Here is a 25050-nt window from a genome sequence, read left to right on the forward strand (position 1 = left end):
CTTAGTGTCTGTTCTTTCCTGTGTCACTTGCTGTTGGAGTAAACAAGAAAGATAAACAAAACCATAAATAAAGAGCATGAACTAATTCAGAACTGTAAAATGCTGCTGAGCAAGCTTGCTGTCTTTTTGAATTTTTTTTCTGAACAGTATCTATAAGGATGCCTCTAACAGTGTTGAATGATAAAGAGGGGATTAAACCATGGTTTCCCAGCAAACAGGCCAAAACCATAATGGCTGGATCCAATTGTTTTAAGTGTGAAAGTGTGTTCATGTTTGCGTGCACCTGCGGGGCTTCCAGCTTGCTAAAAGCAGGATAGTTCCTGTTTACAAGCTCAGCAGTCAGAGCATGTTCCCAGAGGGGGACACACACAAAGACAAACACATGCACAGACCTTTGGTGGTTCTGTACATTGTTTTATTACGTATGCCTGTGTGTGAGGGTATGTATATGTGTCCAGAGAGAGTTGGTGTGGACTGCTAATCTACATATGCGTCACTTTCTCCTCTCCTGTCACCCTCTGCTCCCCTCTGGTCCTTTTCCTAACTCCATCCATTTTCTGTTATCCTCCTCCCTCCATTTTTAAATTCTTCTCATCCATGCCTTCCGCACTATTCCTTTGTTTCTTACCCCTCCTTCCTCTCTCTGACAGTCTGCCCCAGTCATTTCCAATTCTGCCCTCCCTCTCCTCATCTCTCCCCTCTGCCTGTCCCTCTGTCACTCCATTCCTCTGTGAATAGATTTTCACTAGACTTGACCTCAACAAAGGGGACAATGTCCCGTTGAGTACACACACAGCAGACAGGGAACTACAGGCTATGGCTCCACTGCCTGTCTCCAAGCCAGGAGGCGGCTAGTGGATCCCATGGCTATCCACTGTTATTACGGCCCTGAAAACAACTGGCTTATGCAAACAGGGAGCTGCGGGACTCTCGGATGGAATATCTGACTTACGTGCATGGATACACACATGCATGCATGCACAAACACCCCAATAGAGTGACAAGAGGTCACTAAAGGGAGCATAAAGGTTACATGTTTTGCTTTGTTTCAGTTTTATAATGTAATCAAAATCCCACTGAAACGTTGGGTTCTCTGGAGCAGTGCCTAATGTAAAACACTCTATTTCATGTGCACAAAATAATGCTTTGCAGTGCCAAAACAACAACATAAAGAAGTCAATAAGCTGTGCTTACTCGTGGGAGTATGTTTGCAACTTGCCAGTTGATTTACAACAGTTTTTCAACAGAGGAAAATATTTCACACTAATTTAGACTGCTGAGCAGTTCCAAATCTAATCTCATCTAGTTATTTTCATATTTTGTTGAGGCTCCCAAGTGTCTCAGCTTCTAACCATCCTCTAAAAGGAAAGGGGGGGGCAGCTGAGAGCAAAGAGATGCAGGGAAACAAACAGAGGTGAGAAAAAAAGTAGAGAGAGAAAAAGAGAAAAAGAGAGAAGCAAACATTTCTTCAGACTGGTTTGTGTCTACTCCCAATTTAGGATGCTCTCTTCCGGCCATTTAATTGTAGGTCTTTTTATGACTTTGGGGCCTGAACTCCAAGCAAACAACACAGAACCACAACTAAATCCAGACTCCACCCATATGCATATAGATAGGATACCATACATAGTCATGTTATACTTTCTGTTTTTATCTACATGATATTTCTATGGGAATTACAAATAAGTGTGCTACCTATGTGTTGTAAATAAAATGGAAATGAAGAGCACAGAGTGAGAACATTATTGTGAGGACTGAGAACAAGAGGGACTTACATTCCAACTGCATGCTCTCTTTGTCTCACACAGTAGGGGTCACTACTTACTCTCATCAGTAAAAAAGTTTCATTGACAGATGAAAGCATACACGTGTGTAGGATCTGTGATATCATCAGTGGGTTTCTGGTATTTAGCAGCATGATTGACTGATACTTCACTTAGTCCAGAAAATATTCTCCTGAATATACTACTCTTTGATCTCACATAGATATTGTTAGGTTTTTGTACCATGACACGTATTACAAGACATTAAAAAGTAATTGAAAACACAACCTGTGAGGAGATGCAGTTCTGGCATTTCTGCATCAGCTTTAGCTTTAAGCCTCAGCAGATTTTTGGACATTACTTTAAAAACACATCCATTATTTTCATTTTACAACTTAAATATTTTTCACACGTAAATTAAATCCTGTCAGCACTTTCTATCTGGTGGAGCACACTGACGACTCGTTAATCTACCATATTTTTACTTGTCAAACACCCGAGAGGAAAAAAAGGGGAAACTTTTTCTTAATTATGCGATGCATCTGCTTTGAGAATCAGTGCAGTTGCACCATCATTATCTCAAAGCTCTTCATCCCAAATAGCAGAATAAGAGACAAACAATAGGAATCCAAATGAAGGAAGCGTTCCCAAGATTCCTGTCCTTCATATTCCCATCATCACGCTGCAGATGAATCCATATAGACGGGCTGCTTAAATATTAAATGCTTATGGGTCAGTACATTTTTTTTCACTGCCATATATTTTTTTAAATTATGAAAAAAAAAGAAAAAAGAAGCTGACTGCCATTTAAAATACACAGTATAAACAGACCTTTTTTGTTTAATATTTTTCTTTTGTGCTGAATTAAATAGGCCCCATTTGACCACAAGTCACACACTTGAAGAGTGGGCCAAAAAGAACATCATGCTATGAGCACAGCTATGTCAACTCCAACCCTCAAGTTAACATCTAACTGACCAGCTGAGGACAAAATGAACAACACAACTTCTCAGTCAATGTCAGGGTGAAGTGAAGGTCATGAGGCACTACAAATGGTGATTCTTTATAAAGAATACTTCACTACAAACTTCTTCAGTCAATTATTTTTAATTCATTCTCTCCACTCCTCTGACGCACATATATTGTGGGAAACAAACATGCCACAAGTAGTGACATTTAATACTAAATTCTTTAACTTCCTTTTTTAAATCTCTCAATTTTGAACATAAAAATCAGTTTAATCAATTAAATAACCAACAACGGCCACAAGATTACATCACAACTGATTATAAAACTCACCAAAATTACTCACTGTTCACATGTCATATGAGATAATCAGGGATAAGGGGAGAGAAAGGGGGAAATTTTAGACTCAATTCAATCTTTAGTCCCTGTGGGATCAGATTAGCTGTGCCTTTGAATTGTGTTACATGAGGAACAAATACACTGGATTTGAGAGTTATTTTCGATTATATAGTCGTCCATCATGATTTGTGAAAATGAACTGCAAGATGCCGAACCAGAGAATTTACAAAATAAAACTGACGCATTAGGTGGACACTATGGATCTATTAAAGAAATAATGAAAGGAAAGTTATGTGGCCGAATGTACATAATATTAGATGTGTTTACTTGTTTGTTAATCAGGTAAAAGTTGGGATCTTTTAATCATTTAACCTTATTATGTGGAAAACAGTAGAGACAGATGAGAAATAAGTGTAAGGAAAGGTGACGAGTCAACAGCTCTGTTCGAAACCATAGTGTGTTCACCATTTTGCGGTCATGTTCGAATTCTTAGTGATTAATTTCATCCACTATATAGTGCACTATAAAATACCCACAACGCACAGCAAATTTGAGTGTACATATGATGTACCCTACATTTTACTCCTGTATACCACAATGCAATGCGGTTGTGTATTTCTGGAAGGAGAAAATTCCAGCGTAGTGTCCAAAATCTCATTTGGTTATTCCCAATGCATTTCACTATTTAATACACACTACACAGAGAATCGAGAGCGAGTGAATGAGTGAATAGTTTCAAGACACAACTAATATCAGGACGGTGTACCTTATATTGTTCAGAAGCAATATAAAAAAATACAGCGTAACTTTGGAGAGACAAAATAACACATTCTTCCACTTATAAGGGAAAGGTCTTAAAAAGAATTCTTAAAGGTATACTATGCAAGATTTCTCTAAAAATGTATAGACTCACACAAAAGTAATCCCTCTTAATCACCACTTATGACCCACTTAAAATTTGTGGTGGTGTATTTATCAGCAGAGAATCTGCCCTCTGCCTTTATTTTATTCTTATTTTTCTATGTTCAGGGTGTTCTTGGATACAGCAAACAGGTTAAGCCAGACTTTATAAAAAGGTAGTGCAACCAGGCACCACATCATAAACAGAGGTAGCTATGGAAATCGTGACACACTGCCCAAAAAACACAAATTTAGTAGGATGCCAAGCAGACAATCTCTCCAAAAACATGACTGAATTGTTTAAAAACAATAACTGACAAGTTATGCATAATATACCATTAACAATTAAAATGCCCCCTTGCTTACTTCAATACATTTAGTTATTTTCCCGCTATAGCCACACTTCATCTGGTATGACCAATATATTATGGTGGCTGTAACTGACATTGGTTATTTGACTGACATTATGACTCTTCTCCACTTGCGCTACTATATTTTACCATTTACCACCATTCTCCTGTAAGCGTCACTTATGGCCACAGTAGCTGGTGCCCAGCAAAAGTTACATATGCCAGCTTTAAGCCCAATGTTGCCAATTACAAACAGTGTTATTGAATTATACTCTGTAGTTCCAGATTCCAGCTGGATCATCTTCACTCTGTGATCTATAGTCCTGGGAGGATTTGTGAGCTCAAGAACACAGTCAGCATCATATGTCAATTATTATATTGAGATGTATTTGTCTTTTATGTTGAGAACCGCAGGCAGTGTGATGTGGTGGTTACACCCCCCTCAGTGTAAACACAAACCTTTGCAGTAGAAGAAGTGAGACCACATGACTCACATGCATTCATTAGTAAGCTTGCAGACCAAAAATAGAGAGAATTGTGATGCAGTCGAAAAGTCGCTATAAGTAGTATAGAGCAGAATTTAGTGGGAGCCAAATGCTATGATTGGACCATAAAAGTTTCGCCGCTATGATAAATGCGTTATCACGTTGCAACACCGTGCAAAGTAATGCACTTTGAAATACACATTAAGGATGTGATTGTGAACACACACACACACACACACACACACACACACACACACACACGAACATTTCAAGTAAAAAGGGTGGCCTTTTTCACTGTTGCTGTATGTCTTGGTCTTCCGTCTAATGTTAAATAATTTAGTCTTACTTACAAGATCCAGCAGAAAGGATCTGGATGGACATGTCTTCAGCTTGTGTCTCCTCCCTCTGTACTCAAACCAGTCAACTGACCAATTAAGCAAGCAGCATGACAGCAGGAGGGTTTCCATCCGTACATGAGCTTCCAAGGGATGAGAAAGAAAACGCTTGCAGTTTTTAAGAATTGCAGCCTTTACCCCCTCTGTTGCTTTCCATTGTCAACACTGCAAGTAAGCACCTCTATGTCACCTTTTGTCAATGGCACAATCTCCACTGCAACATAGAACCACTAGGTATGAATCAATCCAACTCTTAAGAAAACAAGGGGAGGGATCAGTATAAGCTCCACTCCATGTGCATAAATATCTAATGTCTGCCCAAGGTGTCACTACAACAGTCAGACTGCCACACTGCAGCTATGGATCAAACGTTTATCTATAACATTTTAGCAGGAAAATGAGCTAAATCATTACTGTATTAGCAGAGATGACAATCGTGTCACACAATCCAATATCATACCCTTGTTCATCTTTTGAATGAATGGGAATCATTCTAGGATAATTTCTTTAGCATAAATTTGCATCTCTCCTGCAGCAGCAGCACCATCCAAAACAGCAAATACATCCATTGAAGAGGATGGACAGAGAATTATGATGATATTCCCTGTCCCTGGAGCAGCCAAGCATCCTTTATATCCCTCGAGTCAAGGAGCGACCAGCACGCACACACTTGCCCCCCCCCCCCCCCCCCTTCATGCTAAGCCCTTCCCCCGCTGGCCATCTCTAGCGAGTGATTGGCTGGCGTACGGGGGTGAGGTTGATGGTGATTGGACGGGTGATGAAGCGGAACCTTGCTTTCCTATGCATCAGTGCTCTCCAGGAAAAGACCAGGGTCGGAGAGAGAGAGGACAAAGATGATGATGTGGGAAATAGAAGTGATATGACGGTTAGAGGGGGAGGGAGGTAGATGAAGAAAGAGAGGAGGCAGAGAGAGAAGGGTAGAGGTAATGAGGAGAGGAAAAGACAGAAAGAGAGAGGTTGAAAAAGATACTTTACACCTTTATGTTATCTAAACATAATAATGTATAGGACATCATCACTTTTAACTATTAATATTAAGTCTTGCAGAGAGAAAAGACTGTGTAATGTCGACAGTGCAGAGGAACATGCCGTCTTGACTTCAGGGAAAATACAGTTTACAGCAGATGGAGCCCATTAGCACAGAGCATGGTGGTGTGCTTACGTATTTATTGTGTGTGTTTGTATATGGACGACCAGTTTCAACTATGCATGGTGGAAAGGAAAATCATGAGCAGTGAACCTGATCAGTGGTGCTGGTTGGTGCTGATATATCACTGCATGTGTTTGACTTTGCAAGTGCAATCTGTCTGCCTAAGGCCTTGCTGTGTAGTTATTTGATGGTTTTTAATAATTAAAATGGTATAAAGAAAACAATTATAACATCTCCCTCTTGACCAATGTGTGCTTTCTTTTACATTTTTGCCATTGTTTCATAAGCTATTGAAGGCATCCTATAGCAAAAGAACATTAATACATTCATTGTGGAATTTTGGGCTGATTAAAACTGTCTGGAAACCCAATACACATAATTTTTTATCAGTTTATTTTAATCAGAAAATTCTGATTACATGACACATTTTGTTTTCAGTGTTTGTTTAAAACATTAAAACTTTAATATGTAGTAATAAAGAAATTTAACATGTCCAAAGATCAATATTCAGTTAAAACATCCATTCAACAGTGTGCATGATTTTAATAAGTAAACTGTTTTGATTTTAAAAAAAAAAGCTCCATATAAATGAACAGATTTGATAGTGTGAAGAAAGACATTTTTAAAGAGTTTTCTCCACCAACCCTTTTTTGGATACGATTGTCTTGTTATTTGCGGCTACAGGAAATATTACTTGGCTAAACAGATATCATTATGTTGATATCCTGTGACAGGAGGATGCAAGCTGTGCTCTTTCTAAAACCAACACAGCCAGTGTTCCACAGCATGATCCAATTAAGGACGTCTGCACGAACACGCAAAAACATAGATACACACAAACTAGGCAAAAGGCACCCGAAGAGGTCAGGATGCGCACGTCCACGTGCACAGCTGCATCCAGAGACACACAAAGGTGCACACAAACATGATACAAACACGCTTGGTACAGAGGCCAGCTGTCTCTGTGTAAGACACCACAGGATGTCTAACTGGCTTTCCTTTCTTTCATCCCATCTCCTTTGTCTGTGCGTGTGAGTGTGTGTGTGTGAGTGTTAGTCAGCGAGATTTACAAAATTGCAGCTGTCAAATATAATAATAACTTTACAGGCTGATAGGAAATTTTTCAAACTGATCGTAAAGGAAAGAAAGTAGTAAATACAGACTACAATGCAAACCTTCCTTTTTCCCACTGTGCCATATTACAAGCATTGTTCAGCGCTATCAGTTGTAAACTGTGATCACACACTCTTTGGAAGACACAAGGTGGATGGTCAGAGCTTGTACATAATACATGCCTCTATGCAAATTATGGTTGGTGCTTCACGTGCAATGCAAGCAAATTAGGTGACAGTACCCTGACTAACTGTCTGCTTTGATGTAAGCCAAGTTGAAATGAAGTTCAGCCAACCTCTTGGTTAAGCTGCGATATTAAACACACACCTCATGAGCTGTGGAGGAAAGGATGTGGAACTGTAGATTACATTATGGCCATATACTGTATATGGTTCAGCGTCTTTATTTCCTTCTTCTTCTGCCTGTTTTTTTTCTTGCATCTGGCTTATTTTATATTTTCTTGCATACATGTTTGTACACATAGATTCATCAAAAATGATAGCTGAAGAAAAAAGTTAATCTCCACCAACTTTTGAAAGATACAACAAAACAGAAAGAGAGAAAGCAACTGGGTGAGGAAAAAGAGAAATGGAACAAGAGAGAAAAGATGGAAAGAGAGAGAGTGAGTAAACAAAATTCACTCAAACAAACGCACACACACACACACACACACACACACACACGACCACATCCACAAACACACCATATAGAGTTTGGTCTTCCCCACCCTCGCCTCTGCAGGGGAGAATTAAAAAAAATCCAATGAACTCCAGAGAAAACCACTTCCTCCAGTGCTTAGCTCCACAGTGTGTGTGTGTGTGTGTGTGTGTATGAGTATGACTGAGTGAGCATGCCTGCCTGCTTGTCTACCCGCAGTGCACATGGTTAGCATTCAAAGCCCAATTCAATAGGAACCACACAGTGAGCTCAGTACGGGTAGAGATGAGAGATTGAGTTCGTAGCTGAATTAAGTTGAACAGAAACATATGGAGGAGAAAGAAAGGAGAGGAGGAGAGGAGAGGAGAGGAAAGGAAAGGAGAGGAGAGGAGAGGAGAGGAGAGGAGAGAGGAAAGGAAAGGAAAGGAAAGGAAAGGAAAGGAAAGGAAAGGAGAGGAGAGGAGAGGAGAGGAGAGGAGAGGAGAGGAGAGGAGAGGAGAGGGAAGGAAAGGAGAGGAGAGGAGAGGAGAGGAGAGGAAAGGAGAGGAGGGGAGGGGAGAGGAGAGGAGAGGAGAGAAGAGAAGAGAAGAGGAGAGGGCTCCACATCTCTGTCTCTCTCTCCATGTTCAAACATTCATCTATTTTCAGGACTTTCAAGAACTGCAAATCACTCTCATCTAATTCACCATACCATGCATGCTAAACATTATCAGTGCAGCAAGAGATCAGAATTGTCCTGACTGAGCTAGCATTTGGCTGCTGTTTCAGATTATCTTGGACTAAGAGCTATGAGAGCATATCTGGGGAAGGGTCCAACTATTTACCCTAAGCACGCTTAGTCTGTAAATCCATATGCTGGCCAACAGTGTTTTTGGGACACTTGTGATTTTGTGGTTAAGTGTCTTCTACAAAACTCATCCAGATTATAGGCTTTTTTCATTTCCCCCTCTATCGGACGCGTGTACTGAATAAAATGTGTGTGAGCTTGTCTGATTGCATGTCCATAGCTAATCCAGTTTTAGCTATGGCTTCTTGAGTGTGTACATCTAAGATGAAAAGAGCCTGTCTTTGGATGCAGGATCTGTCTCCGCCCCTTTGTGGCACTGTGTGACATGAGCAGAAAAGATGAGGGCTGACAGAAAGACACGAGAGGCAGGTTGATGTTAGAAGCAAGGGCTGAGTCTGGAGACGTGCTGGTCTGACATGCGACCAATTCTGTGCATGAACTCTATTTGTGCTTTCACCAAACATCAAAAACTAGATCATTAGTTTGGGACCACTGATCATATTGATTCATTCATTTTTTTCCTTTTAAAGCCATCTGTATCCACCAGTGTGTGAAAAAGGCTGCACATCAAGACTTGTTGCTGTTTTATCAGAAATGACTGTATGCATTGTCTTAATTCTGGGCAAGTTATCTAATTCTGCCTACTCTAGCTTTGATTTGGCCACAGATTTAATTCAAACAATCATCTGCATCATTGGTAAGCCTATATTAAGGCAACAAGTAACCATAGAAACAATAATGAAGCTTTATCCTGTGTTAATGGTTAAACTAACTAATTCGATGTAGTGGTTTGATTAGGAAACGCCACTCTACAAACTTTGCTGTTTTTGCCATTATTTTTTTATATCAGGATACCCTGCTAGCCATACTGCCCTACTGCCGACTCATCGACCCACATACACAAGGCGGTTTATCTATATACATTTAACTTTGAGTTCTGTCAAGTACACAGAGTTAAGAACAAAACAAGTCCGAGCCCAGAAAAGACCAATGTTTCTCAAAACATGTTGGCCAAACAAACCAAGTTTAGAATAAAAAAACAGGAAATACCCAGTTGAGGTTATGTCAAATCCTTTGAAAGGAAGCAACAACAAATCTAAATCCAGCACATCTCACGGAGGCCACACCAAAATTCACAACAACATGGATGAGCACATGTAGTTATTGCAGAAAAAGGAAGAGAAAATTCCCAAAAGGTACACAGTACACGATGGTTGGGAGGAGGCGAACAAACATAATAAAGACCTTCCCACTTAGGTATCAATATAGCCAGAAAATCTGTGTGAATTTTTGAATGATTAGTCAGCTTTGCCGAAAGGGTGTACTCATCCACTAAGGCAGATGCACACAGACTAGGACAAACCACACATGTCCACACACATGTCTTTCATTCAGACCATGACAAATAATACATTTTCTGCCGTGGCCTACAGCACACCTCATGTTTTGATTGTGCCAGATCAGCTAATAAGTAAGTGAAAGATGTCTGAGTCAACAGTTTCTCAGAGAGGACTTTGCACACCTGCAATTTCATGTTACAGTGCAACAGAATGCTTCAGGCAATTTGCTAAATCGACACTTAATTCAACAGCAAGTTAATTTTGTAGAGTAATTGAAAATGAACAATGAACAGGAAAAGAGCCAGTCGGAAATCAGCCATAAATGGCTAGTACAACCAGATTGCTCTGATTCACTGTGAGCAGCTCATGAATTTCTGCCCATGTCCAACAAAAATATACAGAGACACCACTGCAGCTTCAATTTTTTGTGAGTCAGCCTCAGGGATGAACTTCAAGGGTTTTTGGGCAAAAGGCCTGTGTGAAGGATTTGGCGGGCATGTCCCAATCGTTTCCCATGAACATCCATTCAAATTCTGGCAAGAAGGGAATAATAGGACAAGCTGTAGATTGAAAACTTGTAAAATGTTCATCCCCAAATGACCTAATTGGAAAACATCAGGTCAAAACTGTGTCAAACACATGGGTCTCACGAGCTAAAGACAACACAATCTACTGACGTTTGGTTAGAGATCACAGCAGATGATGTATGTGTCCCATCCATGCCTGACACTCTCCACTTGCTTCAGTCTAATACTGCAATGCTTACAAAACATGCACGAAAAAAAGTCTTGATTTTTACATTTTTTTTATTTATATTCCAAAACACTTTCTGCTCATGTATGCTGGCTTCCCCAACACGGATTATACCAAGCCTTTCAATTTAAATGAGACTTTCTATGGAAAAGGTCCAAACACTTACAATACATTTTAGTCCAAGAGGGATTAAACTGAATAATCTATGGACAGGGAACCAGGCACACATTTATTTGGGATAATCTTTGTGCATACCCTAATAAGGGCCCCTTAACTGCGCCATTTATACCCAAAAACACTTCACCCTGGAGAGAGTAACTTGGTGTATTTTTAGCATGTAGGTCCTTGGGGTATTAGGATGTGAACCAACAAGGTCATGGTTGCTAGCTGATGCCACAGAGGAGCTTGAGTCTAATGGGATTCGACGCAGTAGAGCTTCGATGGAGCATTTCATTTTACTGTAAGTGAGTATGGTACATGGTGTTCCTGACGTTTTAGCTTCGTCTCCCTCTTACTCACATAAATACATGCAATATGTAAGACACACTGTTTCATTCATTGTGAACTGTAGAACATTTCAAACATCATCATGGGCAATAAAGAGACCATGTACAAACATCCTGCTCTGAAAAGAGATTCCTGATTGTTTCCCAAAGGCTGTTTGACTATCAGACCTACCTGAGGTTTGACCTGGGCCATCCAGTTTGGATTCACATTTTGGAAGAGCGCAATCTAAAAAGAGACAAGAGAAAAAGAGGAATGAAGTTTAATAAAGGAAATGAAGAGTGAAAGGACAGTCCTGTGATCCCCTAGAGCAGAACCACAACCTTCTCCATGTTTTAGTGTCAGAACTTAGAGCTTTGTGATTACTGAGTACAAATGAGAGAGCGAGCAATTGTGGAGCACCTCTCTGTTCTCCGTGTCTATCGACACCCCCCCCCCCCCCCCGAGATAGACATGCTGCACACAGATGGATGTGCGCACACACCCGTCTTGTAAAAGTGCACATTGTAGCTGAACATGAGCTAGTGACCATCTAAATCAAGATTATAGATCCTTATGCTCTTTATCTTTATTCTTTACCTCATGCTCTCATACTGTCACAAACACACAAAATCAGACACACATACAGACTCATGCATAACTCTCAGCACATCAGCTGATAAGCAAATTAATCACTTGAAGAAAGCAGATGTCTGTGTCACTTACGCCTCAAGAATCATCTTTAGATAGGAGAAATGTTAAAGGCAAAAGACGCCTTTGTTGGATACTGTCTGTAAACACTATCACCACTGAAAGTGAAACCCTATCTTTGCATTTTTTTCTGCACTTTGTCCGTGATTTTCGTAACTTTCTCTTGGATGTGCACTGCTTATAGTCTGACCCCTGGTTGCTACCTTTTATAAAGTCCACCCTTCAACTGTGCCCTGTGCCAGGGAATGTCTCAAACACTGCAAAATAAGAAAAAAAACATGACAATACGGCAGAGGGCAGAGTCTCCACAGATGGTTCATTGCCACAAACATCTTATGGGTTGTAAGTGATGATTAAGGGGGATTTCTTTTGTATAAGTCTTTAAATTTGTGGGCTGTTTTTTTTAAATCCTGCATAGTATACCTTTAAGAATATTCAACCAGCCCAATGACAAAAGGAGAGTTTGTCCAGGGCTTCTAAGTTTGTAAGCAAAGTTGGCATCAGTTTCAGCATCACACTCAATTCAGGATCAATTAATTAATAACAACTGACTCAATGTTGATGTTCTGCTAATCCACACACCCACATCTGACATCTTTTTTTTTTTTAAAACTGATGAAGGAAGTTATCTGTGTCAATGACATTAACCCTGAAAATAAATAAGAATTATATCATGACTCAAAGGATGCACTGATTTCTAAATTTGAACTGACATGCATCCTGTTTCTGGCAGCAGACTGACAAACTTTCTTTCTGGGTCACTCATCAGTAGGACACTATAGTGGCATGAGATAACAGAGAGGAGAGGCAGGGAATGAGGAACAGGGGCAGCTTAGCTCCTCTACGCTCTGACTTCTCCTGGCTGCCTTTCTGAAAAGAACAACCTGGCATATGCTGCTGCCTAACAAGGATTACAGTGAGCACCTGTTCACACACTATGTTTCATTTTACGCAGTGTAGTATGGATAGAGTGTTTGGTCAAGTTAAGAGTGTTCATCTTGAACAGAATTTTCCAGGCTTTACATGTGTTTGGCATCTGCTTCTTGTTTGCAAGGTGTGTTTGAATCTTAGGGAAAGTGTATGAAAGAAGTTAAAAAATTAAATTATAGTGAATGTATAGTGAATGTGAATGTCATTTTCAGCTTTCAGCATACGGCTAGATAATGTCTTGAGAAATCATGGTCAGCATATGCTGCGAGGCAGAGATTAGGTGGCACCATGCTCACATGGACAAGAGGATGTGAAGGAGAGATGGCAAAGGTAATCCTCTCCCAAATAGGCTGACCAAAAGAAAACACCACTAGACAAAGACAAGAGGCAGAGTTTAACTTGTAGCCATGACAAAGTTTGAAAGGAAACAATACCTACCAAGCATTTTCCAAAAAATCTCCTCATATAAACTCCATCTACTTCCGAAGTTTAACAAACTCATATTTCTATTCCATTTTAGCAGCTGATTAAAATACAACAATTGACCCTTTGCTAAAACCCTGGCCCTTTGTGGTGATTCATCAAGGTGCCAGAGCTATCATGGAGCCCACACTGTAACTAAATGCCCATCCTGGAGACATATCATCATTTTTTGGGGAAAAAATGATAAAGCAATATCAGAGAAGAATATAAGAAAGCAGATAGAAGGTCTACAATATGCATTTGAAGGATATATCCAGGATGTCAAACTCACTCAGCAGCTTCAAACAGCTAAAAAGATAAAAAATATTTAGAAGCTAAAGCCTAATGTACAGATCACAGCGAAAAAAGTGAACTATAACATTTCTTGACAAAAGATAATGAAAATAAAGGAAAACCTTACCGACTAAAGCCAACTATGAGCCATTGCATTGTGTGCATATTAACAGCGTTTGGTGTTTGGCTACCCCCAAGCCCCCCGGAGAACAACATTTATCTGCACATACAGCGATGCCACACAGCTGGTCCTGTCACTGGTTCCTGTAAAGCAGGGTAGGTCTTTCTTCACTGTTATAAGCAAAAGCAGCATGTGTATACATTCAGTAAGCTAGACCTTCAGTAGCAAGCTAGCTAGCTCGCTAGCCCTACACTTTTCAGGGTCTGATTTTGGATATAGAATGGGAAAGAAATGTATATCTCACACCTTACCACCGGCACAACGCAAAGTTTGTAATCGACAAAACAGGCCCAAAAATGAAGATAATCTGAAACCATTGCATGAGGGTCTATGGAGCACAGCTCTAAAGCTAATGTGCCTGGGCCAGTGCTATGCTGTGATTGGCCAGTCTGTGTTTAAGGGTGGGACTTAGAGAAAGGTTAAATGTTCTTGCTGCTTCAATACAAGATCAACATGTGGAATCTAATATTAATGGGTGGAAACCAGTGGAAGGCCCCTTTAGGGAGAAAGTTTTGAAAGTAGTATCTTAAAACATGGGACAGGTTTTTCTTAGAAGATAAGAAAAACAGCCCATTTCTTCAAAGCAAAGTAAAATTGTGGACTTTGTTTCACAGGTTCATTTTATAGTCGCAAAGTGTGAAATATCAAAATCATTTTATTTTCTTTGATGTGCAAACATTCAGTGTTTTATTGACAACAAGTTTTAGCCACAGCTCTGTGTGTGAATGCCATGCTAACAAAATAAACATCTAGCTACAATAGTATATTGGCAGTAAAACAGCACCAGTGTTACAGTAGGTATTTCTGCAAGCCAATACAGTAGGATGGGACGTTAAGTTTGATCCTCAACCTTTTTTATCCGAAGCCAGAGAGGCCAAGCGGCAGTTTAGCCTTCCTAAGCCAGAAGAGCACTGGGTTGGCACTGTTCACGCGACAGGGATCAGAGCCTGCTGCTGTCTTCAAAGCAAAAGGGAATGTTACAGTGTGTGTGTGTGTGTGTGTGTTTGTGAGAGAAAGCGAGACTACACAGTTCCGTTGGACAGACTGAGCACAGCTGTTGACAGAAGACAGGCAGTCTAAGGCATCACACAAGCTCACACATGTATGCAAACACACACTGCAGGCTGTGCTTTGATTTTACCAAAGCTGCGTCCATGTTCTGCTTAATTCTTTTTTTTTCACACTGACTGAAGTAAGACTTTGGCTTGTCTGCCAAAAAAGCACAACATGCCATTAGTGCAGAGAGGCACAGTGAAGCACACAGATCTGGTATCTCAAGTTGCAAGGATGTAAATGGACAAGTGCAAGAGTGCTATTGTGCATGAGAGAGTATAAATTATTGAAAGTTAGTGCTACACTATTAACCTCATACATCTACAGCAAAATACCACAAAACAAAAGAAAAAGCCAGGAGTATGAATGAAGTTTATTGACCCCTTCTTTTTCACTTTACACGAGTAGAGAAACTGTCTTACTCTCTATCCCACTTTATGAATGAAAATGATGGCACATATCCTGACAGTTGACTTACTGACACTGCGCTGCACTTTTGAGAGAAAGTTCTTAAAAGACTGAGTGTCTCAGAACTCAAGGGGGGGCATGGCCTCATGAACTGTGGCTGCTTTTTCAAAGTGCTTTTTCAAAGGAGGCACAAAGCATTGTGGGAGGCTTGTGACTTCAGATACTAGATCCAGATGCTTCCTTGGTTTAAGCTGTTGGGGAAAAGGAGAGGAGACAGGGGAGGAGCTGTGAAAGACGGGGAGGCTTGTAACATCTGCTGAGAGGGCATACGGAGAGAGGAGGAGTGAAGAATTAGGAATGTGGAGGAATCCCAGGAAGTTTTTTGTGAATTAATACATATGTGATATCGTCTCCAGTACAGCGAAAAACTCTTTTAGTTCCAAAAGCTGACATAACACCGTTAAAATGCTTTTGCTTTTCTGGGGATAATGGTGAACTTGGCACTCTTTGAAAGATCTATGCCAAAGTGTTGAATACAAACACCTAAAACACTTAATGGCATTTTGTTTTCTTTAATGTGACGCACAGCTCTTAGTCTGTCAGTAAAATGTAATGAGCTTTATTAGGATGTCTCATTTAATAAATGTACAAGAGAAGAGAGACATGCATTGTGGTGAGAATCACAAACAGAGGACCAGATATTATAAAATAAGGTCATGATTTGAATATACGACAACCCTGAGAGGCAAGGTATGAGGTAATGATGGGAGGCTGTGTGGGAGAGGAGTGGAGGCGATAAAAAAAAATTCGAAAAAAAGGATAGAATGAGAGGGAGTCAGCAGTTGACTGACAAGAGGTTTCTCTCTTATCAGATGGTGGATTTGCAAGAGACATACAGACCAGCCCACAGCCTATTTTTATGACCTGCAATCCTCCTATGCATCCATCCCTCGTTCATTCACTCCATTTCTCCATCCCCCTCTTCCTTGCTTCCAGAGCCCTGGGCGACATGGGTGGGATGTAGTGATTTATACCTCTGTGCGTGTGTGTATGTATGTGTGTGTGTGTGTGAGTGTGAAGTAATGACGATGTCCCACAGGCTACATTTCCCATCCTACACATTATAAACCTATTGGAATCCCTGATTATCGACATACGGCCAAGAGTCATCTTTCAGGTATATCTTGTGTTAAAGCCGATCCCAGCAATGAGAGCTGGAACAAAAATATCGTTATCAGTAGTGACCATTTAAGTACTAGGAGTGGGAGTGGGAATCACCCGAGACCCCTTGATACATAACATCACAATACTCACAATACAATATTATTGTGATTTAAAACATTTTGCAATATGCTGGTTATTGCGATGACATAAAATGCGATCTATACCAATTTATTACCATTTTTCAACTGCAAATTTTGACCCCAAAGATAAACTTTGTCAACATGTTTTATTTAATAAGATAGTTTTCTGTTCATCTCACATTAATATTTTGTATTGCAGCAAAATGTATCTCACCAACTGTAAAAGCAATTGATATTACTGTTCTAGTATACTACCAAAATTTTAATTTGTATTTGCAATATTAATAATTTATATAATTAAAAAAAAACATGGCGTCCATGTCTCAATAAACTATCGCCATGAAAATTATCCCGATACTGTGCTGTATCATTATTTCCCCCCATCCAAAGTTTTTAATTAAGGGGCCTGCATAATTTAATGTTCATCACTTACAACACATTTCTTGCTCCTGCTGGTCTCCAATGCATCATGTGAACTTAAACTCAGATTTGTCTCGTGATTTAGTTCGAGAAAATGAACGACAAGTTAAAATATCTGTGCCATTAGAGTTCAACCTAACTGAAAGGTATCTGCACATTCTCTCTGTTTAAGAAAAGAAAACCCTGGTCCTTGTCCGTGTGTCTTTAAAGTGACCCCTAGTATAGATGTACATGACATTTAGCAACAATCAATAACCTGGTGAGATGGTGGGGGGTTACATGTCCATAAAGTGTATTACGACTCTCTCCGAAAGGTCGTGAGTCTCTGATGAGATCGATCAGCACAGTCTAGCTGTAAAATAGGTAATTGCCTCACCGTGCTACCTTCTTGATTGTGCTCTCCATAAAACTCTCCAATAAACGCTACGAGAGAATCGGGCTACAACAAGCACCCAACATCTGGTCCTGATTGGGAACATACAGTAGGCTTTTTATTTAAACTCAGGAGAGTAGGAGAAAACTGCCTCTTGTCATTCATATACAGCACAATGGCATAGAATCAATCATTTTTGGGTTGCAGCTACATACTTATTAGCCATGTGACCATTTATATTTGAATGATTTTATCACTTGTTTCTTTTGTAATTGAAGTCCAAGCATTTAAGCTACAGCACCCTGATTTGTTTTTTTTGCATAATTCACTGGCTTTCATATGTAGATATAGATGATGTTATTTGTACGTTGGTTATGTGTATTCAATGTGGTTTGAAATATTGTCATTTCAGGTGAGATTGAATTTAAAACTCCATTATTTGTGAAAGGAAAAATATTTCAACCACTTGTGGTCAACGAGTATCATAATGACATAACCTGCTTGTTATGCTTTGGAATCATTACAGTTAGAGTAACTTTTAAGACATACAGACAATGCCAGGCTTTCATTTTGGTATTTCCCATTATCATGCTGATCAGAACAAAATGTGCTTACAATGCTGCTGGCGACTTAAAATATTGAGCACAAGAATCCAAAGGTTTTTGCCAAGAAGCAAAAGCAACTTATCAGCCTGACCATTGTGGTGCTTTAAGTTTAGCTAATGCAGAAAATGATTTGCTGTATTGTACTGTATCTGTCAGAAAATCAACATAAATACTGTAATTATCTATTTTTCAATAATAATATTTCTATGTCTTTCATGCTCGTCCTCTGATTCTCCTTCAGTTGAATATGAGAAATAGCCAACTGTGCACGCGGGCCTAGGCGATTTCGCAGTGCAGGCAATGCCAATCTAAGCTTATAGTCTTTAACTCTGACCAACTGCCAATTAGGCTGCCCCTGGATGCAACCGAAAGGTTTCAGCCTCATGGAGAGCAGAGTAGCCTACATTTTGCAGGGTGTGCTCCACCCAAGCCTCAGCTCTATAATTTGATGAAGGCTTGTTTGTCCCTCTAAGTATGTCATGTCCTCGCTTTCTGAATCTCACTTTCTTTTCCCTCTATTCTATATTTTCATTGACTTAACTTCTCTGGCTTTACTCTGCCTGTGTCCTCTCAGTACACATTTATCTTTGCCTTCCCATTCGTCCCTCTCACTCTATCAACGCTGTTTACTGTAAATTATATGCTCCAAGATGCATACTGCATGGCCTGTTGAAGGTCTTTTCCTCATCTACATGATTATATAAGATTTCTGCTTGAGTATGCAAGATAACATTAGGTCATTATGCTTTCATCGACTATGACTGTGCTAGAAGAAAATGAAGAATCGCTGCTCAGTGATTTGGCTCTCATTACAGACTGCACTGGCACAGGTCAGTGAGTTCACTGTGGGCACAGAGAAATGCCTCACTGCGTTGTCAATACTGACACTGCCATTGTTGATGCTAATGTCTTGTTTCTATCCTCGCTGCAAGATACAGTGAATGATAGGCTATAGAAGCTTGCATGAAGAAGTGCAACGAACATCACCGATGTTTACCTAGTTGTTTGTTTATGTATCAGTTCACTGTCGTAAGGGTTTCACAATCTGGCCATGCAATCCAAGTATTTCAGAATTATTTTCAACAGAACTACCAATGACAAAAGCAGAACTAATCACTTATACTCCAGCCTATCAATTATTCTCTTGATATAAAAAATATATAATTTAACACTGCAGACTGCAAAGACACTCGTACATGTATAGTTGAAAGCCTGTCTACATTAGTAATGAGTAGGCTAGAAGCCATTTTTCACACAGTAAACAGTAGATCTTTGCAACACCCCTAAGCCCCATACTCTCTGACTGATTACCACTGTCTTGGAGCCAGTGCAGTTATGACTGGGTATACAGCTCTTATGCAAGTTGTTTAGACAGTTATTTAATCTTATTCCAGTATACAGTACATCTGGCTGCAGCTTTTATGTCAATTGAGTTTCACTGTGCAGTGCTGTACAGTAATGCTATTGCACAGATCCAGTAACTTCATTACAAATCACTCAAGAGACTATCTATGAATTAATACCTTGTAAAAATACAACATTGTGCAAATGTTATTTTTGGTTTTGCAAAGATGGCGCTCTACATAGTGCTCCAATATATGTGACAGTGACCATAGCAATTTAGTTCATGTGGTGCTAATGGCTCTGGCATGAAGATGTGACAAGTAGGAGAAAGAAGCTCTGTATTGCAAAGGTTTATAGCACATTAAGGTATGCTGGGCCATCAAATACTGCAGAGTAGCTCAGATTTTTAATACAAAGTAAAAGCTAAGGCAACTCCTCTCAAGCTTTGGGAAAGTTGAAGGGCAATCATCAATATAAATAACTTAGTCTGGTTTTGATTGGTCACAAAATGATCCTGGTTTAGACCATAGTCAAGTTTTGGTGTACTGAGTGCTATATGGCCCATGTTTAACAGAAAACACCAAATCAAAGCTTTTTAAGACAATCTGGGGCTGTTCTCTGTATGAGCACCTACAGGGGACAGATACTGACCCGCATACCATACTATTTATTGGTCATGCATTCATTAAGATCTTTGCTCATTTTTAATTCACATCTACAATTAAGAGGTGAAATGTGGATTTTTACAATGATAAGGAGAGTGATATCCTCACTCATGTACTCCTAAAACATAACTGATTAGGGTACATTTCATTTTTGAGGAAACAGGAATAAAGATATTGATATATAGTGAATCTAATTCAGAAACACAACATTAACACATCAACCAAATATTCCTGAAAGCTACCTCAATTTACTCAGTTCGTGGTTCCTTTACCTGCTGCTGGAAGATATTTGACAGATACACTTCCAGACTCATCCTAATACTATTCTTTACTGTTCCACAACTAGGCAAACCTCTAGTATTTCAATTTGGGGGCATGCTGCTAACTTGTGTAGGCTCAGATCAATCTGCAGGATGTTATTGGGCTGTGATGCCTCTCTATAACAAATACTTGATTAAAGTCCAAATCGCAGTCCAAACAGGAAACAAAGGGGTACTGTCATCATCTGTACTCCAAACACAATCTGACAGCATTAGTCAACTAATTATTCAATTTATATACAACTTAATGTGGCTAAAATGAGTGTTGTATTTCCATGCTTTGAAAGAATTTATTGTGCAAACACTTGTAAAGATGAGATGATATATATGCCTGGAAAGTTAAGCATGATGGGATGATAAAGGTTAAAAAATGTAGTATCTGTCTTAATAAATGTTCAAAGAACCAGCTGAATAGTTCTTGTCAATAGACAAGTTGCCATAATTTTGGAATGGGACTTTAAGTCACGGCATGAGCAACCTGGGAGGAGTGACTCAGCAGCTGAGCTGTGATCCACAGCATCAGTGTGGGACTCAGAGATGGAGCTCCATCTGCTCACTGAAAATAATCAAGCAAAGAGAAACATCAAGGATTTTCAAGGGCCGATGAGAATATCATTGATTCAGGTGAAGAAATTACAAACTAGTGCAGGATCAAAAACTAGGACTTTGAAACACATGGTGCCTGATGGAAATCTCAATTTAGTCATCTAAACAGTCCACCAGCTTTGTAGCTACAAACTTGCGTTGGGTTATTCATAAAGTCAGTAAGTTAGTCTCTAAGTCAGCCTCTTATCCAGTGATCAAAGCAGCTCAGACAGCCAGTCAGTCACTTTAGGTCTTGTTCAGTAGAAGAATCTGACATATTCTAGCCTCCACTAACTAAATAGGGCACCAAAGTGCATCCAGCAAAACAAAGCGCACTCACACATACACAGAGCCCCAGAAATAAAGTGCTTGGGATCAACTAGGATGAGCAGCTGTGTGCCAAGATTTCAACATGCAACAAGCTGGCAGCAATTAGGAAGCCTGCTGGAGAGGCTTCAGGGAGCAGGATGGCCATTACACTACTAGTCCATCACAGTGAAGCTATGGGAAATAATGGGATAAATAGTGTGCATGAATGAACTAATAAAGGACTGACTGACACATCATATGATGTTTGGACAAATTGCTAGTGTGTATATGTGACTGATAATACTTAATCAAAACAGAGTAACAGGAAAAAGTCACGATTCATGCCAAATAAAGGCCCCAAAAAATAATCTTAAAAAAAAGAGAGAAAAAAAAGCAATGCTGAACAAAACATTTTCAGATCGATAAATGAGTTAAGAAGACACATTTAAGGAGCTGTATGCGACATTCAGAGCATATTTATGATTCATAGTCTGAGCCAGTATCACCTGCACACAGCCTTCAACATGGAGCTGGCTGAGCAGCTATCAGCTAATGGTGCAGCTAACAGCTAACACTGCTAACAACAGCAATAGTGCTGACCGAGCGCTACACTTCCACTACAACGCTGTTTCAGCCGTATGCGGCTGCATGAGCATCTTATGAGCGCAGTTCTGAGCGGCGGAGATTAGCTTGCCTGTGGGACACACACACACACACACACACACACACACACACACACACACACACACACACAAGGACTCACATGCTTTATTAGGGATGAACAGCCAGACTGAGTACCACAACAAAGAACAGAGAGGCTTACAACACACACATATGGAGATTACAAATGCACACATATGGAGTGTGACTTCATTCTCTGCACAGAATGCCATTACCTCACTATATCTTTTCATAACAAATAGTTATTTGCTACTATATTAATGCTCTGAATGTTGCATACAGTTCCTTTAAAGTTTACTAAATGAATGGACGAACATTGTTAGGTGTAATCCAGCTACATTAAGTGTGGTAAATGAATGGAATCAATGACACTGACTAGTATTTTCTTGATCTTTTCAGTATGTCCATTTGTGTGTGCTACAAGAGTAACATGAAATAAAACACATCCATCAAACAAGACAACAGGAACTTTTTAAACAATCAGCTCTAATGTGAGCCGGAGACACACAGCTATTTGACATTATTCCCTCAGCATTTAGTGCTATTCTCCATTTTAACAGCCCAGAAACTGTTTCATGCTTTCTCTTCATAATAGTATCTTATAAAAGTTTCCTGAGGCCATAACCTATTTCTGTCTCCATCATGAATACTGTATGAACTGCGTTTGCCGCTATATAAACACCAAGCAGTCCAACTTCCCTGTGAGCCAACTTTCCAGCCTGATACAACACAGCTATAGGAAAATACATTGGCAGGCATCCAACCAACCGTAAGAAAGACTGCAGCATTTGAATACAATTCACTTTGACAACATTCCTAACAGTCTGACTGGCAGAGGCATTTTCTAGGAGAAAGTATGTGATTTAAAGACTGTTAAAAAAAATTATTAAGTTTTTGGTTACATTTATTGGTTCATATGCACTTAGGTGCACATGCTGTCTGTCTCTGTCTGCCTGTCTGTGCGTGTGTGTGTGTTCATTCATGTGTGCAATCTGTGGAGATAGTGAACAGTAGACCCCCAGGCACCAGGTGTCACAGAGAGAAACAGCTGAGAGAGAGAGAGAGAGAGACAGCTGCTTCTTGTGGTGTGTATCGGAGGTGGTCCCTCATAAATGGTGGCGACATATTCCCAAATACTGGACTTTTACTTAAAAATGTACCTTCCAGAAGCTGTTATTGAACTCTCTACCCTCCTACTGCCTGTGTCAGATTGTATTAAAGAGATATTTTTTGAGGATAAAAAAAATGGGGGCTTGATGGTGGGTAATACTTAAGGGGATGTTGGCTAAAATATGAAGACAATATCTAATATAAAAACAATTTTGAAAGTTTGACACACTGCTTTTGCACTCTTCAAAATGCTTGTCATAAATGTCTGAAAAAGCATAAAAAAGGCACATGTTGATGGTGAAACATCTTATGATATTCCACAAAGACATACCAATATCACAAAGAAACATACATTATAGGAATGGGATATACACCATAACATTGCAAAGTCGGTATATGACTATACCTGGTGAAGGATTATTATCATTTGAGCAAGAATGCTTAAGAACATTACACCTTGCACCCTCAACTACTACAAAGTACATGGCATAAGCCCCCAAGTAGCATTGTTTGGCTGACATCTGACAACAGAGCAGCCCCCTGCACTAATTGTTTATGTCTTAAATGCAGAATAATGAGGTAGGCAGGCCTATCCTTATTTGTTAGCATGATGCCATCATATCAGACGGGCCCAGTGCGTTGAGTGCAAGCTATTGCCCATACGTGCGTCCATGGCCTAGCCTCTATCCGTGCATCAGATGTGAGAGACAGGGTGAAGACTAGAATGATGCATGGTCCCAAATTCGTTCGCAAGAGAGTCCAATCTACACGCCTCTGAAGACAGAAATTAGCCTAAACAAAAAAATGTTCGACCCATATTCAGGGGGTTCGTGGTAGATAAAGCCTATAACGTCGAAATACTCGTAAAGCCCGGAGAGACTGTGGTCGAGCTGTAACCATCCACACCTTCTAGCCTACTTGGTCCAACCCAAAATGGGGTCAGTGTCTAATAATCAAACGGACATATTTCAGGGGGTGTTGTTCACACTGTTGTCATCAAAGGCTGCGGGATGACAAGTCAGTGGACTTAAATGTGGTAAATAAGTACAAGCTGTGCGCATCTCTTCAGCACATCCGATGCGCTGTAGGCTACGCATCTCGCCCATAAAACCCGTCAGTGCTTTTTTGTCATTTTGGCAGCAATGTGGCAGACCACCAGCGATCACACCGACAGCTCTACTGTAGCTCCCTCAGAGCCAGACTCGCCCCTTCCCGACTTACCGGATTTGAAAAACGCCGCTATGTCTGCCGCGTCCTTCGCAGCCTCATCTAGTCCCTCTCCTGCGCTCATGGCTGTGGTCGCTTGTGCGGAAATAGCGATCGCTATCCTCGAAAGGTTTTATCTTTCCGATAAGTATTTAACAGCAAAAGCGGACGCCTTTCATTGAAGCAGATCCGCTCATACAATCTGTGCTCCCTTCATTAAGCAAGATACCTCCTCCTCCATTTTGGCCGAGAAGGGAAAATCCTGGCGACCGATCGGCGGCGCTCCCGAGTTGGGACGTGAGGAAGGGGAGGCGGAGGAATGGGGGTGATAGTGAGAGAAGGCGGAGGTAAAAGAGGAGGGGAGGAGGACTAAGGGAGGAGGGCTATTCCGTTTCGAGTGGTGGGTGGGGGTGGGATATCCTGGGATTCCGTTTCGGGGGGTTTTGGTGCATTGTGCGCCACCCAAATTTAGTGTGCGCCACAGCACATCAGCAGCCCCCAGCGTCACTCACTGCGGTGCTGATGCGGGCTGCGTGGGAGTCATTCTTTAGGATTGTATTCCTTTATAGCTCAAGCCCAGATGTTGT

General features: G+C 40.3%; 1 protein-coding gene across 2 annotated transcripts in view; it reads right to left on the minus strand.

Annotated features, from left to right (window-relative positions):
• Positions 1 to 24744, minus strand: part of triob (trio Rho guanine nucleotide exchange factor b) — a 117832-nt gene extending 93088 nt beyond the window's left edge. The window contains exons 1-2 of one of the 2 annotated variants that reach the window (XM_042490614.1): positions 24479 to 24744; positions 11698 to 11751 (exon numbers count right to left, since the gene is read on the minus strand). In XM_042490614.1, the coding sequence (XP_042346548.1) occupies positions 11698 to 11751; positions 24479 to 24548 (124 nt within the window). In that variant the 5' untranslated portion in view covers positions 24549 to 24744. Of the gene's footprint in view, positions 1 to 5658; positions 5710 to 11697; positions 11752 to 24478 lie in introns of those variants that run through there. The other variant, XM_042490615.1, reaches the window with a different exon arrangement.
• Positions 24745 to 25050: the final 306 nt, after the last annotated feature.

Source organism: Plectropomus leopardus, chromosome 7 (genome assembly GCF_008729295.1).
Source record: "Plectropomus leopardus isolate mb chromosome 7, YSFRI_Pleo_2.0, whole genome shotgun sequence".
Taxonomy (NCBI): Eukaryota; Metazoa; Chordata; class Actinopteri; order Perciformes; family Serranidae; genus Plectropomus; species Plectropomus leopardus.